This window comes from Capra hircus, chromosome 23 (genome assembly GCF_001704415.2).
Source record: "Capra hircus breed San Clemente chromosome 23, ASM170441v1, whole genome shotgun sequence".
Lineage (NCBI taxonomy): Eukaryota > Metazoa > Chordata > Mammalia > Artiodactyla > Bovidae > Capra > Capra hircus.
Window position 1 is genome coordinate 22,082,969 of NC_030830.1, and position 19,911 is coordinate 22,102,879.

At 48.1% G+C, this 19,911-nt stretch overlaps 1 protein-coding gene across 1 annotated transcript; it reads right to left on the reverse strand.

The window, feature by feature from the left end:
• POU5F1 (OCT4 protein) lies at positions 435-4,923 on the reverse strand. The gene is given in 5 exon segments (NM_001285569.1): positions 435-701; positions 791-949; positions 1,276-1,406; positions 1,687-1,807; positions 4,519-4,923. Coding segments are annotated over 5 exon segments (1,083 nt in total).

Below are 19,911 nucleotides of genomic sequence, written 5' to 3' on the forward strand. Positions count from 1 at the left end.
TAAAGAGCCCTGTCCATATAAACTTAGGATCCAACCCCACAGCTCCCTCTGACATTGTGACTGCACAGTGTAAACAACCTTCGTTTCGGGGTCATTGAGGTCTGAGAGCTGTTAATACCCACTATTAAATATCCTATCCACTCTTCAATAACTAGAGGATAAACCAAAGACAAAAATATCCACCTACTAGGTCCCAGGCTTCTTTATTTAAGAACAAAGTGATGAGTGATGTGGGGATTAAAGTCAAGAGCATCATTGAACTTCACCTTCCCTCCAACCAGTTTCCCCAAACTCCCTGCCCCCACACCCATTGTGTTCCCAATTCCTTTCTTAGTGAATGAAAAACTTAATCCCAAAGCCCTAGTACAAACCCCAGGGTTCTCTCCCTAGCTCTCCCCTTCCTCTGCCCCCCATTCCTGGGGTGAGCAGGCACCTCAGTTTGAATGCATAGGAGAACCCAGAGCGGTGACAGACACCGAGGGAAAGGCCTCACCCTCAGGGAATGGGACCGAAGAGTACAGCGTAGTGAAGTGAGGGCCCCCGTAGCCTGGGGTGCCAAAAGGGGGCCCTGGCGCCAGAGGAAAGGATACGGGTCCCCCTGCGAAAGGAGACCCAGCAGCCTCAAAATCCTCGCGTTGGGAGTAGTCACTGCTTGATCGTTTGCCCTTCTGGCGACGGTTGCAGAACCACACTCGGACCACCTAGGAGTGGAGGACACGGGAGGGGCATTTGGTCCTGTGACCGGGGAGGAGGAGACGGCACACACAGGGACAGGGGCAGGTGCACTCACGTCCTTCTCCAGCCCGAGCTGCTGGGCGATGTGGCTAATTTGCTGCAGGGTGGGCTTCGGGCACTGCAGGAACATGCTCTCCAGGTTGCCTCTCACTCGGTTCTCGATACTCGTCCGCTTTCTCTTTCGGGCCTGCACAAGGGTCTCTGCCTTGCATATCTGAACAGGTGGGGAGGAGATGACAAGGAAAGAAATGGGCGGGCAAGCCCCAAACCTGCTAAGGACCAGTACTGGGGACAGTGACTCAAGAGCCAACTATTCAGGAGCAGCAGCCAGTTGTCACAAGGGCCAGGGGGTATGAAAAAGATCCTGGAAAGATAGGTTTAGACAAGTGATCCTGGACCTTCTCTCAGCAGAACAGAGGAACCACACTTCATGCCATTGAGGGCCACTGGCTCCCAGAGGGCGCGCTGCCAGCCAGAGATGAAAGCAGTGGAAATCAGACTTGAGATAGGGCCGTCCCTGTGCATCCCTCCCACCCTCACCTCCTGCAGATTCTCGTTGTTGTCAGCTTCCTCCACCCACTTCTGCAGCAGGGGCCGCAGCTTACACATGTTCTTGAAACTGAGCTGCAAAGCCTCAAAACGGCAGATAGTCGTTTGGCTGAACACCTTTCCTGGGGAGGTGGGTTGGAAGAAGCAAGGTGAGGTAGCAGGTAGGCTCCCTTTGCCACAAGACCGACACAGGCCTTGCCACCTGTTCCCACCCTTCCAAGACCCCACACTGGCTACTCCTCCCAGAGAAACTCAAAAGTCCATGTCGAGTACCTTCCCCCCAACTCCACCCTCCACCACTCCCTTGGTGGGGAAGAAAGTCCCCATTTCAGGGATGTTTGTTCCAGGGCAGATGTAGTCCCCCTGTGTTTTGTGGGTCAAAACATGCTGTAGGAGACTCACCAAAGAGAACCCCCAGGGTGAGCCCCACATCGGCCTGGGTATATCCTAGGGTGATCCTCTTCTGCTTTAGGAGCTTGGCAAATTGTTCAAGGTCTTTCTGAAGAGCTTTGATGTCCTGGGACTGCATTTTAAGAGGCAGAGGATATGTAAGAACATATGACAGCTATCTACCTCACCCCCTCTTCCACTGGGGCCCCAAGGTATGTGAGAGTATCTCTGCCTCTAGGCTGCCCACCTAACAACCAGAAATAACACAAATGTTATCTAGCCCAGAAAGCAACACACCCACCAGAAGCAGAACACCATTCAATGATGCAAAGAGAAGCCCTAACCTCAAGGAGGACACATATCAGGTTAGGAAGGGGGCCCCTGCCTTTTAGTTCTTTAGTACTCACAAAAGCTTTTGACTCTTATTAACCCCAGTTTGAGGAAGTTTTGCATCTAGAGAAATACAGAGCACCATGTCTCTGATTCTCTCAGATTACTTTGAAGGTCCCACAAACCACAACAAAATATGCACGTTCACAAACACATCCACACTACAAAACAGATGTCATATGAGGTATGAATAAAGTGTTTTTTATATAGTTAGTGCCCAATTTTTTAAAAACCTGATTATCCCTTATTTTTAAATAAAATATTTTTATTTGTTTTCTTGCAATATAAAAGCATCCTCATTGACACATTTCACAGATTTATTAGGCACCTTCTGTAAGCCAGTGGCTACAAAGACAAAAAACCCTGGCCCCATAGAGCTTTCATTGTGATGAAATAATTCTTATTCAGTAGGTTAGAAGTGCTATGGACAAAAGTAAAGCAGAGTAGGGAATTATGGGGAAAGGGTCAATTTTGAATAAGACAGTCAGAGGTCATGTTTGAGCAAAAGGAAGGAGTCAAATGGAAAGGCCCTGAGGTGGGCAGTAGCAAAGTCAGCAGCAAGGCCAGTAACAAAGCTAGCATGGCCGGGGGAGGGTGAGAGGACTGAGGAAAGGGAAGAGGAGCTGATGCGATCAGAGAAGTGAGCAGGGCAGATCCTGCAGCTGCCACCATGACTAAGTTTTACTCAGAGAAATGGAAAGTCGCTGAAGGGTTTTGTGCAGTGAAATGACCTGACTCTTGATTACTCCAGTTGATGTACTGACCACAGAGTAAGGAGGCAACTGCAGCAATCCCAGCATAGATGATGGCGAATGGGACCAGGATGTCTATCCAAGGTAAAGATCGCAGTATTTCCAAAGGACTGGATATAAGGATGTGAAAGGAATGAGATGACAAATTTGAGCCTTGAGTTTCTGGGTAATGGGCAGGGAGGGGGCAGTGCAAGGAGCCATCCCAGGAGACTGAACGTGTGGTGGTTCTGTCTACAAGACATTTGAGCCTTGACAGTGGATGAAAGGAAAGTAGACAGAGCAAAGGGGGATGAATGGAGCCTCTCCAATGCAGGCCAGTGGCCAGAAGATGGAGAACAGTAGCCAGGCCTCTGTGCAGTCCTAGAAACCTAAAGAAGTATTGGGTTGGCCAAAAAGTTCATTTGAGCTTCTCTGTAAGAGGTTATAGAAAAGCATGAATGAACTTTGTGGCCAACCCACTATTTGATGGGACATCAGTCCTGTAAAACTCAACTTCTGCTCAACCAATGTTGCAAATCTGTAAATGTCAGGTCTTCTCATCTTGGCTTTTCTGAATCATATTTTGGGGATTTGAAGTAAGATAAACCCCAGTTCAAAGTCCAGCTGCACCATTTAGCAGTTAAGACCCGTGAAACAGGCTAATAATACCTCCCTAGAAGATTTTCTGCCAGTTAATGAGATAATGATGTAGAAACTGAGCCCACAGCCAGGCACTTAGGAAATGGACCACAATTGGCAGCCATTATTATTCAAGGCTCAGCAGTCGCCTCCAGCAAAGAGCGTCTAGAGCTACTTGGTCAGCTGAAACCAATCACACCTCCTCCGGAGAGGTCTAAAGGCTTAGTACTTGATCTCTAATTGCTTGCACTTGTCTCTTCCTCAGACTAGAAGATACATCCTTAATAGTCCCCAGCGGGTTAGATGGAGAAGACTTCAGTCCCTCAGCAAACCCTCCATTTGAGGAATGGCCTGCAGATGACTTGTTCCCCTTTTCTCCCCCTGTACACTGCTTATGTAATTACGGCTGAAATTGGTGTTCCAGCTTTTTTATAAGGGGGTGTCAGGGTGTGCGCTCTGCCTGATCGTGACTCATTGGGTGCAAGGCAGAGGTCAAGGGAAGACAAGCCCTAAACTTGATGGAAGGAAAACCCAGACTCCACACATCCACACAGCCCAAACAGGAGCTTCTTTCAGAAACCAGTCACACCCTAGACTCTCAGGAACAATAACCCTAGGATAAGCACTGTTTTCACCCTCAGGCCACACTTAACCCTAAGGCCCGAGATCCCAGGTCTGATAAGGCGCAAATTTCCCAGAAGAGATCAGGGTAGAAGGGGCTCAGACCCCAAGCTAGGTCTGGTGCTGGCTGGTGCTGGCTGGTGCTGGCTGGTAATGAGTGACCCGACCCAGGTCAGACCTAGGAAGTGGAAGGACCTACTTGACAAGGGCCGAGGGGGGAAGCAAGGCCGGCTTCCGACTGCCCCAGGCCGCCCTGCCCTCACCTGCGGTTCTCCCTTAAATTCCGGCCCCTGGTTCCCACCTGGCTCCAGCTCAGAGCGGCCTGCAGCCGCCACACACCGGTCCCTGCCCCGGGGAGCCGTCTCCGCCTGCTCCCTTCCTTGGGTCCCCGACCACCTCTCCTCGCGTGGCCGCCCCCGGCCTGCGCATTCACCGGACCCCCCGCCCTCAGCAGCTCACTCGCCTCCTCAGGGTTCGGCTCCAGCTTCTCCTTGTCCAGCTTCGCGGCGCCTGCAGGGGCGGCACAGGGGTCCGGGGAGGCCCCCTCGGAGTTGCTCTCCACCCCGGCTCCCGCCTCGCCCTCGGGCTGAGGGGTCTCCAGGCCGCCTGGGGGCACTGGCCCCACTCCAACCTGCGGCGCACAGTAGGCCATCCCTCCGCACAAGTCATAGGGCGGGGGGCACGGGGGAAGCCCCCACACCTCGGCGCCGGGCACAACCCCCGGTCCGATCCCCGACCCACCAGGAGGCCCTTGGAAGCTCATCCAGGTCCGAGGATCAACCCAGCCCGGCTCTGGCCCTCCCGGCCCATCGCCTCCACCGCCCGGCGGGGGCGAAAAGGCGAAGTCAGAAGCGAGGTGTCCCGCCATGGGGAAGGAAGGCACCCCGAGCCGGGGGCCTAGGAAAACGAGGGATCTCCTAGAGACTGCTCAACACCTCTCTCCCTCCCCAATCCCACCCACTAGCCTTGACCTCTGGCCCCGCCCCCTGGATGGGTGGGGGGAAGGGACGGTGGGGGTGGGAGAAACTGAGGCGGAGGGTGTTTGCCTGCTGGTGGCAGTGGTGTCTGGAAGGGGAAAGCCAGGGATCTCCACCCAGGCGCCTCCCCAGGCCCCAGACTCCTAGGCTCTCGGCACAGGTCCCCCATGCGGGCCTTCACTTCCAGCTCCCAGCAGGCTGCCCAGCCCTCCCCAGGCTCACACACAGCAGGGGTGAGGGGTCCCTTCCATGCCCCCTGCACGTTCTTCCGGACCCCTCTCCAGACACCCTGGCACTGTCTCCTCACCCGAGCCCAGCCACCCTCTCAACTCCTCAAACATTTATGCTGTATGTGTCAAGTCCCACTGGGGCTACTCCTCAATTCTTAACAGGCTCCTTCCCCATTGTCCTCCAGTATCCCAGTCCAGGAACCTAGGCAGTTCCCATTTAGACAACTGGCCAGATTCGTTTCCCTGGTGGCTCAGATGGTAAAGAATCTGCCTGCAATGCCAGAGACCCTGGTTGTATTCTTGGGTTGGGAAGATCTGAAGAAAGGAATGGCGACCCACTCCAGTATGCTTGCCTGGGAAATCCCATGGACAGAGGAACTCGGCAGGCTACAATCCGTGGGTTGAAAAGAGTCGCACATGACTAACACTTTCACTTTTCAAAACTGTGATGCCTGGCACCCCTCTGCCCAGCCTGCTAAAATCCACCCTATCACCAGGGGCAGGCTACCAGACCAGCTTCCATCCATCCCCAGCTTTCCTGATTCCAGAGGCTCCTCACCTACCAGACCCAGGGATGGAAACCCTACTTTCCCTTCTAGGGGCCAGGCTCTGGACTGACTAGGCCTGAGTCTCCCTACCTTTGTCCAGCCAGAGGGATTGGACACCACACCACGGGTCCCCCACTGTGGGTCCGTGCATCAAGTTCCTTGCCCCCCTCTTCAGAGACCCAAATATCTAGAACCACAGTTGAAGGTTCTCCCTCCCCCTCCTACCAGCCCAGACCTTCAGCCCTAGGCCCTGGGTGGGGAAAGCCTAGGAGGGAGAAGGAGAGAAAAAAAATATCTGACTTCAGGTTCAAAGGGGCTTGGGAGGGACTGGGGGAAGGGGCCGGACAATGGCCTTGGCTGGACAATCCTGGTCCCCAGAGGGGGCAGCTCTAACCCTAAACAAGTGCTCAACCCTTGAATGGGCCTGGATGGCTCCCCTGGGGATAGCTTCCTGCCCCCCAACCCCCAGCCCCAATCCCCTCGCAAGAATCCCCCTCAGAGCAGCTAAAAGAGCTCCTGCAGCAACCCCCCCAACCCCTCAAAGACTGTGAGCCTCAGACAGGGCCGCCCACTGGGGCCTAGGTATCCGTCCCCCTCTAAAGGACGCAGGCATTCAGCCTCATCTTCTACCCCTCCCCCAGCCCCCCAGGCCTTTGTTTAGGGGGGCCGGCAAAAAGATGAGGAGATGGAGAGCGACTTGGGGTGGAGGTGCAGGAAGCCTGCCCTAAGCTCTCCCACCGGGTCTGGGCCGGTCCTGAGGGCTCACACTGCAGGCTTAGTGCTTATTCTCTGTTTGCAAGAGAATAGCTTTCAGATTGCCTGTCTGCTAGGAATGATGTTTGTCTGTCTGCTCCCCAAACTTGCTCCAAGTGAAGGCCCTGAGGTGAATTGGGGGGACTCCAGAAAGGCTGTGAACCAGAGCTCCATACAGCTTGGAAGGCCAGAATCCTGAGCCTGGAACATGGACCTCTGTCGACTTAGACATCTCTTCATCCCCGCCCTGTCTGAGGCTGTTTGCTGAGCATCTGCCTTCTGAGGTGCTGGGGGTCCTGCTGGGGGTCCTCTTGACTGTGGCTTGCTGTCTTCAGCTTGGTCGTATCTGGGAATCCTTTGAGCCTTTCTTTTTTTTTTTTTTTTTTTTACTCTCTCCTAAATTCATATCACATAGCCGCTGTTCCAGCTCATCTGTGAGTACTTTTTGAGCAACTAATATATGCGTACATTTCAAGACTTCCCATAGGTCTGATGAAAGATCTACAGGGCACCGAAATTGGAGCTATATTTGCCTCTAAGCCACTAACTGCCAAAAAAACCTGATTAAGGGACCTGGTGGGGGTGGGGAGCTGTGCTTTGGACCGGAGGGGCCCCTCCCCAGCCATCTCCCCAACCCCCAAGACAGAGCCATCAGGGCCCCTTTGTCATGCATCTATCTGCTGTCTGCCAAGAAGACAGCCTCCCAGAGGAGGGGGAGGGGTGGACCTAGGAAATCTACAGCAATGCTCCTTGCGTCACTCGCCACCTTCTAGGCTCCCAGAATCCCTTCTCCCCATGTGGCCCCTGCACCGCTGTCTTCCCAGCAGCCCCTAAAACACCTTCTGCCTTTCCCCTCACTCAACAATACCCTTTTGAGATTACAATCAGTAATCTGATTGCTCTAAGTGGTATGTTTCTTGGCAAGAGTCCCATACCAGAGGGAGAGACAGGAGGGGAGGGTGCCTGGGTGCCTGGTTGGCTGGTAGCCAGACATCTGAGCCAGATCAGTCCTGTGCTTGCCTGGAGTCCGACCCAGAACCTTAGTGGAAAGTTAAGCTTGTCTGCAGTTCTTTCCAGCCATGTCTTGGGGTGCTGAGGCTGGCAAGGCTGAGGCACCCTCCCCTTCCCTCCCCACCCTCCTGTTAAACCTGAAGGGTAGGTAGCTTCACTTCTGCCCAGGCCAGCTCTCTGCAGGAGATGGCAAGCCAGTTGAGTCATCAGACCTGGCTCCTCCACTCTCTTGGGTCTTGTGCGTGCATGGTGCATGCTCAGTTGCTTCAGTTGTGTCCGACTCTTTCGATCCCATGAACTGTAGCCTGCCAGGCTCCTCTGTCCATGGGATTCTCCAGGCAAGAATACTGGAATGGGTTGCGATGCCCTCCCCCAGGGGATCTTCCTAACCCAGGGATCAAACTCGAGTCTCCTGCATTGGTAGGCAGGTTCTTTACCACGAGCGCCACCTGGGAAGCACTTCTTGGGTCTGTGTGTGTGTGTGTGTGTGTGTGTGTGTGTGTGTGGCTCAATCGTGTCTGACTCTCTGCAACTCGAACTATAGCCTGCTAGGCTTCTCTGTCCCTGGAATTCTCCAGGCAAGAATACTGGAGTGGATTGCTGTTCCCTTCTCCAGGGGTTCTTCTCCACCCAGGGATTGAACCCGGGTCTCCTGCATTGCAGGCAGATTCTTTATCACTTGAGCTACTTGGGTCTTAGAGAGTCATTAAAAAACAAGTCCTCCAAACGAATTTAGAGCTGGGCTAACAAACTCTCCACATAATCCTTTATTATGAGTGCAATGTCTAGAACCTGCACAAAGACAAATGCAAGCATCTGGTTATAGAGCATGACACAGCGAGGGCAGGTGAGGGCCACTACTCCCTGCCAAGTGTGGCTGGCCTGGCAAGGTTTCCTAAAGATGTGATGATGGTCTTGCTGCTGTCAGCCCAGCCATCACCTCACTGGTTGGGAGAACTAGCTGAAATGGCTGATGGGGACCAATGAAGTCTTGCTCTAAACCACGGTAGCAAACCACTAATTTTAACTTCTGGCTTCTGTCAAGGCAGAAAGAAGAAAGGGAAAGAATGGAGGGTTGAAGACAGAAGGGTTTAGGCTTTATCCAGTCTGGGAAAATATCTCCCTATATCTCAATTTACTCATTTTCCACTGCTCACAGTAAACCAACCTCTTTCTTCTCAACAACTGACCCTATGACCTCTCCTGTGAGGTCTGCAAGCTGAAATCTTCTTTTCCCAAATCCAGATAGTGTTACCTCAAATCCAGGAGTCAGCTCTCTGCTTGTAGTCTGCCGGGAGATAGAGAGGTGAGAGTGAGAGGAAGGGGAAGCCAGGAGAAGCTGAAAAGTAAAGGTAACAAATATATTCTGTTAGCACCACCAGGAGGTAACTGCATTAAGTCTGCACTGTACCCCTCCAAATGTTTCTTTAATGACATACAAGCATCTGTCCGCGTATCTGAGGTTTCTTTGTTGTTGTTCTTCTTACAGAAATAGCCTAATACTGTTCATGTGTTCAGTCGCTCAGTCGCCTCTGACTCTGTGGCCTGTAGCCCACCAGGTTTCTCTGTCCATGGACTTTTCCAGGCAAGAAGACCAGAGCAGGTTGCCATTTCCTTCTCCAGGGGATCTTTTAGACCCCAAAATCGAACCTGAGTTCATTAATATAATGAACCTACTGTTCATAACAGTCTGTAATTCATAGATGTCCCTCTGTATACATAGATTAAACTCCTCTCTTTAATAGCTGCACATCAGTCTATACTATGGGTAAATCACAATCTATCTAGTCTTTCACTTGATGAGCACTTGATCTGTTTCCAGTGCAACACTACAAATAAATCGACAATAAACATCCTTAGATGTTCTTAACATGAAATCTCTATAGGAGATATTCCCCGCTGTAGATTGCTGGGTCAGAGGGTGGTAGGTATTTTCATTTACATTGTTAGATTCTGTTTACAATTAAGGAAACTGTCTCCAGTCTCCAAAGTTTCCATTTTAAAGAACACCCCTGTCCCTGTGTCTTTATCAGCTGTAGATGTTATGGCTAATCAGTTGAATGATCTTTCATGGGTCTGTAGACCATTTGGAATTATAATTAAAGCTTTTAATGAGGCTGAACTGCCAAGTTTATCTCTGCCTCAAAGGGACTTCACCTCCCCTAGTGATTCGGCCAGGATCAATGCTACTTTGTTCCTGAGCAGTCTGGTTCTGCAGCTGGCTAAGGTCATGGTACCCATGCTGAACATCATAGAATGTAGTCAAGGGGTTTGAGGGGTTTGGAAGAAGGTTGGACCTAGAAGTGTGAAGGGTGGGCAGGCAGTGGTAACTAGTAGAAGTGACCTGGGCCTATGTCCTTGGGGAATAGTCTCTTCACCCCACCTGTCTTCCTTGTTCTGGAATGAGCTTGCTCATCTCTCAGGAAGCCTGGAAAGAATTCAGTCAGAAAGACATTATTTACCTGTGTCCAGACTTGAATTCCAGTAGAGTTCTGGAGCCTGTCATACCCTCTGTGTCAGCTCTACCCAGGTGCCCTTCCCTGAATTGTCCCTGTCCTCCCTGGTGGCACTAGTGGTAAAGAACCTGCCTGGCAGTGCAGGAGAAATGAGTCTCCGGTTCAATCCTGGGTCAATAAGATCCCCTGGAGGGACAATTTTTTTTTTAAAGTTACAAACACAGGTAAATTGAGGTCGGATTTATGCATTTATGAATAGAACACTGGAGGAGGGCATGGCAACCCACTCCAGTATTCTTGCCTGGAGAATCCCATGGACAGACAGAGCCAGACACGACTGAAGATACTAAGCACCCTCCCTCCAATGATGGGGATGGCACCCAATTTGAACACAGAAGATTATTGCAACCTTCTCTAGTGTCTTCATTCCCCTTAGACAGTAAACTTTTTGAGAGCAGGAGCTGTCTTACTCCTTTGCTTACCCCCAGAGACAAGCACAGCTCTTGGCACTCAGTAAGGCACTCAGTTGTGAGGTGGATGGACCAGTGTGGGGCATAAAAGGTGGAAAGGCAGAGACCCCAGGAGGAGAAGGGCCCACAAAATGCAAAAGCAATTTCTTCTTCCTTCCTTCCCAGTTCTAGCCATTGTAGAGAGAGGGGTACCCGGTGAGTCAGAGGGGATGAGTTTAGTTCCTTGGAGGGGATGGGGGAGGGGAGAGGAGGCTTCGCCTCTCTTTCTGTGCATATGCAGCTGATTCAATATCCCCAGTCTCACCACCCATTCAAAGTCTTCCTCCTTCTTTGGGGTCCTGAGATGGGATCATGGAAACAGGGCAGGCTTGGAGGGAGGAGTCCTGGGTACCCATTCAGCTTTGCTCCTGGGCAATGTTGTAGACTGATTATTTAAACCCTGGAATCTCGGGTATAGATCTCTGAAATGGAAAGTTCCTCTTCACAGGAACACTGTGTAGATTAAAGGAGACAGTGATCTTAAACTCCTGGTAGGGAATTCCCTGGAGATCCAGTGGTTGGGACTCCTTGTTTCACTGCCAGGGTTGGGTTTGATATGGGAAGTTAGGAAATGGCAGGCATGCCTCACAGCACAACCAAAACAAAACAGAAACAATTTTTTTTAAAATTACAAACACAGGTAAATTGAGGTAGGATTTATGTATTTATGAATAGAACACTTCAGTGAATCTATTGACAATTTTTAACAAATACCTGCAGCTGTGTCCTCCAGAGCCTGTCAAAGTATAGAATGGTGGACATTCCCTTTGCTCCCTTTCCTTCTCACTGATCTGGTGACTGTCACCGTAGAGTCCGTTTGCCTGTTTTAAAACTTCACGCACATGCACTCACAGAGTGTGCTTCTCTGTCTGGCTTTCTGCATCTGGCAGAACATCTCTGTGACCCACAGACACTGGGTCCAGGTTGTTATATGCATCAGCAGTTCTTCGCTTTCACTGCTGAGTAGGATTCCCTTGCTGGGCTTCCCCGGTGGCACTAGTGGTGAAGAGCCTGCCTGCCAATGCAGGAGACCTAAGAGACCTGGGTTTGATCCCTGGGTTGGGAAGATCCCCTGGAGGAGGGCATGGCAACCCACTCCAGTATTCTTGTCTGGAGAATCCCATGGACAGAGGAGCCTGGCGCACTACAGTCCATAGGGTCCCTCAGAGATGGACACAGCTGAAGCGACTGAGCACAGCATAGCACATTCCTTTGCAGACTGGACCACGATTTTTGGACATTTGAGGGTATTCCCAGTGTTTGGATACTACAAATAAAGCAACTAAGAACATTCTTCTATATGGTTCTCAGGGACATATATCTTCATTTTTCTTGAGTAAATACCAAGGAATGTATTATAAACACTGGCCATAAAGCCTTTGTTGTTTTATTTTCTTTGAAGATCCATAACTTAATTTCCAAAGACATTGTTTTATATTCCTATACGCAATGGATAAGAGTTCAGGTTATTTCACATTTTTGCCAATATTTTACTTTAGCTTTTCTGATGGGTGTGTGGTGGTGGTTTAGCCACCGAGTTGTGTCTGACTCTTGTGACCCCGTGGACTGTAGGCTGCCAGGCTCCTCTGCCCATGGGATTCTCCAGGCAAGAATAACTGGAATGGGTTGCCATTTCCTTCTCCAGGGGATCTTCCCGACCCACATTACAAGCAGATTCTTTACTCACTGAGCTACAGGGAAACCAGTGATTTCTAAATTTTGACTTTCTATTTTCCCCTGACTTGTTTTTTTTCTGAGAACTTTGTCACATACGAATTTCAATTAATGTATCTTTATTATAAGCCAGACTCAGAGAAGGCCATACTCTGAGTGCCTTTGTATGAAGTTTTAAAACAGGCAAAACGACTCCAATGGGGATAGTTACCAGATCAGTGAAAATGAAAGGGAGCAAAGGGAATGAATGTTCTAGGGTGAAGGCAAGTCTTTTTTTCTTTTCTGTCTTTTTGGGGGGAGGAACATTCTATACTGTGAAAAGGGCTGTGGATGACACAGCTGCATGCATTTGTTAAAAACCATCAATAGACTCACTAAAGTGCTCACTATACTTACACTCGTAAAGTCCCATTTAAGTGTTTTACTCACTTGTGTTGTTTGTCTTTTTATTATCAAGTCAAAGAAGTTGTTTATATACTCTGGATACAAATCCTTTGTCAGATACTGGTACAGCAAACATTCTAACAAAGATCCCCCCCCCCGTTTCTTTTTAGTGCTTCAGGTAAGCAAAATCTACTGATTTTTCACACATTATCAAGAAAAATGGCCCAGAGCATGAGTTTCTAGCTAGCCCCCAGGAACTTCACATTATTGTCTTTGTATTCAGAAACCAGGCCGAAGTACTTCATTTCTCTGAGGGACCCAGGGCTATTGGAGGAATTCATTCTTCAGTTTGTAAAACCTATTTCAGAAGATCTCTCTGAAGATTGTGGAAAGAGCTAAATAAATGTTAATTCCCTTTCTTTAGGCTCTGGATCCAAAGAATGCTCAGAATCCAACCCCGCCTCCCAGTCCTGCCTGCCCCACCCACCCCCAGAGTTTGACACCCAAGGCTTATTTGTGCCTGTGGTCCTTACTTCATCCTTCTTTCTTGGTTTCAGTCACTTCCTTTGGTTTCTGCTCACATTCCTCAAGGAAGTCCTTCTGGTCAAGGTCACTAACAAAGTGTTGTTAATTCTAGTGGAGATGTCTATGTCCTCATCTTTCTTTACCTCTCATCAGCCTTCCCCACATTTGGCAACTCTTCCCTTTATTTATTTTGTTCAATTCTTCTGGATTTACTCCACAAATTTCTACAAAGTATTTCTAGTTGGAAGAATAGAATAGAGAAAGAATTGTAAGAAAGTTTTATAGAGTCACCAGGTTTGTCAATTTGTAACATTTTAATATTACTTGCCATATGTGATATACATAGTAAACAGGTAGAAACTTATGCAGACAGTCTTCATTTGTGGTTTTGATATTTGTGTTTCAGTTAACGTTTTCCTGGCCAGGATGGCCTGGGATGTGTGTGTATGTGTCTTGAATTTGATGTATGCTTTTATCTTACTGAAGACTTTTAGTAAAAAGGATTTACTAAATCCTTTTGTTTGGCTATGTTTTAAGACTCTGGGGAATTTCCTGGTGGTCCAGTGACTAGAACTCTGCTCTCCCAATGCTTGCCAGCTGAGAGTTTGCCTGTTGCAGCTAAAAAGATCCTGCGTGTGGCAGCCCAGACCCTGTATAGAAAAACTCTGTACATTGTTTCTTGTCAATCTATCATTCTGTAGCCTACTTTTTAAGTTACCATTGTGTATGAGATGAACCATGCTTATGCGAATAGTTCATTTGTTTTCATTGACGGATAATAGCCATGGTATGAATGCGTGGCTGTCCTTCAGTCGTTGACTTTTTCGACCCCATAGGCTGTAGCCCGCCAGGCTCCTCTGTCCATGAGATCTTCCAGGCAAAAATACTGAAGTAGGTTGCCATTTCTTCCTCCAGGGGATCTTCCCAATCCAGGGGTGGAACTCTTGTTTCCCATGTCTCCTGCTTTGGCAGGCAGATTCTTCACCACTGAGCCACCTGGGGAATGGTATGAATATGCTACAATTTATCTCTCTTTTTACTTTTCATTGACTTTTCCTTTGTTTCTTATGGCAGACCTGCTGCCTGCAGTGAACTTTTGTTTTCTTGGTCCCTATGCATCACGCTAGAATATGTCTGTAGGAGTGGAATTATTGCACATCTTTACCATGAGATGCCAAATTGTTCTCCAGAGTGACTGTATGAATTTATATTTATGATCCAGCTCCCCACCCCCACACCATGCACCCTTAAAGCTATGACACACTGTTCTAGCTTTCTTCTTATCGCACTGGCTGTTCCTTCTCAATCTCCTTTGCTGGCTCTTTTTGCTTGAAATCTTGGCATGTTTAAGAGCTTTACCTGGCCTTCTTATTCTGTTCTTACTAATTTCCTAATTGCTCTAGTTCTATCCAGCCCCAGGATTTTAAATATCATCTATACACAGATGGCTTCCAAATGTGTATCCCTGCATATTTCCATGGGCTTCCCAGGTGGTTCAGTGGTAAAGAATCTGCCTGCCAGTGTAGGAGATGCGGGAGACCAGTGTTCGATCCCTGGGTTCAGAAGATCCCCTGGAGGAGGAAATGGTAATCCAGTCCAGTATTCTTGCCTGGAAAATTCCATGGACAGAGGACCCTAGCCGGCTACAGTTCAAGGGGTCACAAAGAATTAGACTCAACTAAGCACACACACACACACATATTCTCATAGTTTAAAAAATAACCATACCAAAACAGGTACTCAAATATATTACAGATGGGATTGTAAACTCGTAATGTTTTCTCAAAGTGCATATGACAATCTCTGTCCAAGTTTTTAAACCGCATACACCCAGCAGTACCACTTCTAGGAGTGTATCCAAAAACATACTGGCATATCTGCAAAATGACTGTATTCAAAATTATATGTTGTTGTATTCACTTTAAAAGAAAACAATCCAGATGCCTACAAGTAGGGGACTGGTTAAGAAACACTGCATATCTATAAATAAAGTACCATAAGAAATTTTTTAAAAAATAAAAGAACTTCCTTGGAGATCCAGGAGTTAAGACTCTCTGCTTCCATTGCAAGGCTTATTAGTTGGATCCTTAGTGGGGGAACTAAGATCCCACATGCCTCCTGGTACAGCCCAAAACAAACATAAAAGAACAAAAATGAAAAATGAAGACATAGGAAGCTCTTGAAATGTATATTCATGGTATCTTGTTAAACGTAAAAAAGCAAGTTGCAAAAAAGCATATATTAAATCTTATCTGAAGAGGAAAAGAATATATATGTATAGAATTCTGTTTGCTTGCATATGCATGAAATGTCTTTGGAGGAATTAACAAGGAATTCGATCAGTGGTTGCCTGTTAGGGATGGGACAAGAGTGAAAGAGATGCCTAGCCTTTTTGAAGCATTTGAATTTTGAACCAAATCAAAATATAAAGTAAAAGATAATTCCAAAGGAGAAAATTGGAACTGAAAAAACTGAAAAATAACTTGAAGAATTTTTACCTTCATTAAGGTTTTTATGGGAAATAGATGGGGAAACAGTGGTAACAGTGTCAGACTTTATTTTTTGGACTCCAAAATCACTGCAGATGGTGACTGTAGCCATGAAATTAAAAGACGCTTACTCCTTGGAAGGAGAGTTATGACCAACCTAGATAGCATATTGAAAAGCAAAGATATTACTTTGCCAACAAAGGTCCGTCTAGTCAAGGCTATGGTTTTTCCAGTAGTCATGTATGGATGTGAGAGTTGTACTGTGAAGAAAGCTGAGTGCCAAAGAATTGATGCCTTTGAACTGTGGTGCTGGAGAAGACTCTTGAGAGTCCCTTGGACTGCAAGGAGATCCAACCAGTCCATCTTAAAGGAGATCAGTCCTGGGTGTTCATTGGAAGGAATGATGCTAAAGCTGAAACTCCAATACTTTGGCCACCTCATGCGAAGAGCTGACTCATTGGAAAAGGCTCTGATGGTGGGAGGGATTGAGGGCAGGAGGAGAAGGGGACAACAGACGATGAGATGGTTGGATGGCATCACCAACTCGATGGACGTGAGTTTGAGAGAACTCCGGGAGTTGGTGATGGACAGGGAGGCCTGGTGTGCTGCGATTCATGGGGTCGCAAAGAGTCAGACACGACTGAGCGACTGAACTGAACGGAATTAAAGGTATTTTAATGTCTCAACATTATATCATTCTCTGATAATCATTTCATAACGTATGTAAGTCAAATCAGTATGCTCTACATCTTATATGTGTACAGTACTACTCTATGCCAATTATATCTCAATAAAACTGGAAGAAAAATAGATTACGGTATGAAAATAGATATATTATTCCTTGAATTACTACCACCATTTTAGTTGAGTATGTTCTTTTTCTTTTAGTTGTATTTTCTTTCTTTACATATCTGTCTTTCATTCATTAAAAGGTAAAATAAGGGCACGATTAATCAACATGTGAAAGTTGTTTGCTCAAGGAAATTGGCTATTTTATTTGTATTCTTTTGGCCTAGCTGTGTGACTTGCAGCATCTTAGTCCCCAGACCAGAGACCCTAACCAGCCCACAGCAGTGAAAGCGCCAAGTCTTAACCACTGGTGAAAGCGAAAGTGATAGTCCGACTCTTTGCGACCCCCAGGACTGCAGCCTGCCAGGCTCCTGTGTCCCTAGAACTCTCTAGGTGAGAATACTGGAGTGGGTAGCCATACCCGACCCAAGTATCAAAAGTGAGTCTCCTGCATTGTAGGCAGAATATTTACCATCTGAGCACCAGGGAAGCCCCTTAACCACTGGACTGCCAGGCAATTCCCACTTTAAAAAATTATTATTTTTTTAATAGTATTTGACAATTTTTTGATTTAAGCAGAAAAGCCCAATCTAGGAGTTTCCCAGGTGGCTCAGTGATAAAGAATCCTCCTGCCAATGTAGGAGACCCCGGTTCAATCCCTGGGTTAGGAAGATCCCCTGGGAGAGGAAATGACAGGTCAATCCAGTATTCTTGCCTGGGTGCCCACAGACAGAGGAGCCTGGCAGCCTGGGGTCATAAAGAGTGGGACATGACTGAGGGTGGTTGGACCAATGCTTGTAGTTTCAGCAATCTCAGATCGCCCTCTAGCGTCCATGTCCAAGTCTCAAAAATTAGATAAATCACTTCGCTGTTTCTCTTGTGTCCTTAGTCGCTCAGTCATGTCCAACTCTTTGCGACCCATGGACTGTAGCCTGCCAGGCTCCTCTGTTCATGGGGGATTCTCCAGGCAAGAACACTGGAGTGGGTTTCCATGTCCTTCTTCAGGGGCTCTTCCCAACCCAGGAATCAAAGCTAGCTCTCCTGCATCACAGGCAGATTCTTTACTGTCCGAGCTCTCAGGGAAGCCCAAAAGGATGTGGGCTCCATCAGGATTTGAACCCAGGACCTCTCACACCTGAAGTGAGAGTCACACTCCTAGACCAACGTGACTCTTTGGTGTTTCTCCTAGGACACCTGACTGAAGCCGTTTGCCAACACTTTCGGGGCCCTCATCATCAGCCCATTCTGTTAACCTGTAAGTTTGTCCATGCCTGTCACCTTATGTTACCCTGTCTGGATCAGAAAGTGTGATGAGAGCTCCTCTGTCATCAGAGGCCCAAACATTTGAGGTAGAGTAAGAGGAGGGCCTGGAAGTCGGCTTCTGAGGGGTGAGGGAGGACCTGAGGGTGCAGGAGCCCGTCTGTGGAGCTGCAGCAGCCCCAGGTGCTGAGTGTCGAGCTGTGCTTCCGGGGCACCCTCTCCGACCTCCACATCTGGTCCCTTCCTGGCTGTTTGCAGTTCCTATAACCCCAAGGCAATCAAACACTGGGTCACTGGGGTAAGCATGCGGCGCCAAGGTGGGTCAGGTGTGGTCTGGTTTATTCTATATCTCATACCTCCCTTCTGATATTAGAAACCAAACTAGATTCATAAACCCTTGCGCTTCCTGCAAGAAAGTGGTTCTAATAGAGTTCTGAAAGTACAGACCCAAAACAGGCTACACTGGCATCACCTGGGATGCAGTTTTCAGGACCTACCCCAGACCTACTGATGAGAACTCCAGGGCTGGGGGCCCAGGGCTTTGCATTTTAACAATCCCCCCACAGGATTTTCCTGTTCAAATCAAGCCCCGCCCTGCCCACTCTTCATCTCAATATTTAGTAAGTGTGATTCCTGAGCAGTCAGATGTTGGAGGCATACTTTCTTGCCAGGAAAGAAACTGGCAAAGCTCCCCAGTCAGCTTAGTCTGAGTCCTGTCCTGTCCTAGGCAAAGGAGTGCATGTCCTGGATTATGAGTCGTGTTCATTTGTCCCGGGTGTCCATTGGGTTCCCACTTATACTCAAAATGCCGCTCCTATGCTGTCTCTTTTATAGGGTTTTTGTAACTCCCTGCTCAGAGGTGCCAGTCTACATATATGTCCCCAAGGCACCTGTGCAGGTTGCACTGACCATTTGTCTTAACACTTCCTCACCCATATTAGCCTGAGCAAGACTGAACCAACCTAGAGCGCCAGGAGAGTGCGGTTCCATCAGCCCCAGTTCCTGCTAAAGGCAGCGGCCAGCACACAGGAGATATTTAGTACATGTTTGCCAAATGAATGGTCTATAATTGAGAAGGAATTGAAACTCGAAACTATAAGCCAAGAATGGCTGGCAGATTTTCCAAGTCCTTTTGTTGGAACCCAGAGCTCACTGGGGTTTGCTTTTGGAATCTTTTCACCTGTCTTCTCTCATCAGGCATTTCCATCCCTTCCCAAAGTCCATCTAGAATAAAATATCAACTTTCAGGACTGCCTTCCCGATCAGCCAAGTCCAAATCCCCAGATAACTTCTGTCCTGGATTCACATGCTCAACTACAACTCTGAGGGTAGTTTCACTGAAATTTAGATTACCAATGGGATGAGTCATGGGGTGGAGCGGGGGTAGGGGGACTCAGGTTGACCTTAATATTAGGAAAGTTATCTTTGCATTTTTAAAGAAAAGCCTGCTTGCATTGGAAAGAAGAGAGAGAAAAGATAGTTTTAGTATGTGCAGGAGTCTTCAGGTGAAAAACTGGAGACACCTCCAAGAACGCTAGGACCCACACTCCATGGCTGAGTGACTCACTCATCTGTCACCCAGGTGGTGCCTAGGCGGGCTTCCCAGGAAGTCCAGAGTCATCTAAGTTTCAAGGTCAACATTTTCTGGGAATCCAGGCCACACATTTAGTATCTCAGGGACTCAGACTCTCAAGCTATGAAAATGAAAGAATCCATTCTACTCTCTCAGATGTGGTGAGATTAAAATTATGTAACAATCAGTAATTGATGGTAAGATCTCATGGGTGAGTGAAAATCTCTCAGTCATGTCCAACACTTTGGGATCCCATGGAGCCCCCCAGGCTCCTCTGACCGTAGAATTCTTCAGGCGAAAATACTGGAGTGGTTTGTGCCATTTCCTTCTCCAGAGGATCGTCCTGACACAGAGCTTGAACCCAGGTCTCCTGCACTGCAGGCAGATTCTTTACCATCTGAGCCACCAGGGAAGCCCAATAATAGATGGCATTCTTAGTGTTGCCTTCGTTGCTCAGCTGACTTCCAAATCCAAGAATGGATCACGGATTGTGGAGGAAGAGTTTAATTCTTTCCCCTGGAGGACCATCAGTAGGGATTTCTGCCCCATGATGTCAGAGGAGAGATGTTTCAAGGTGAGTTGGGAAAGGAGAGTTGAATTTTTTCATTAAAACTTCATTTTGCATGTTTTAATACATCATAATAAGTAAGTTATCCCATTAGAAAAGTCAGGGGCTTC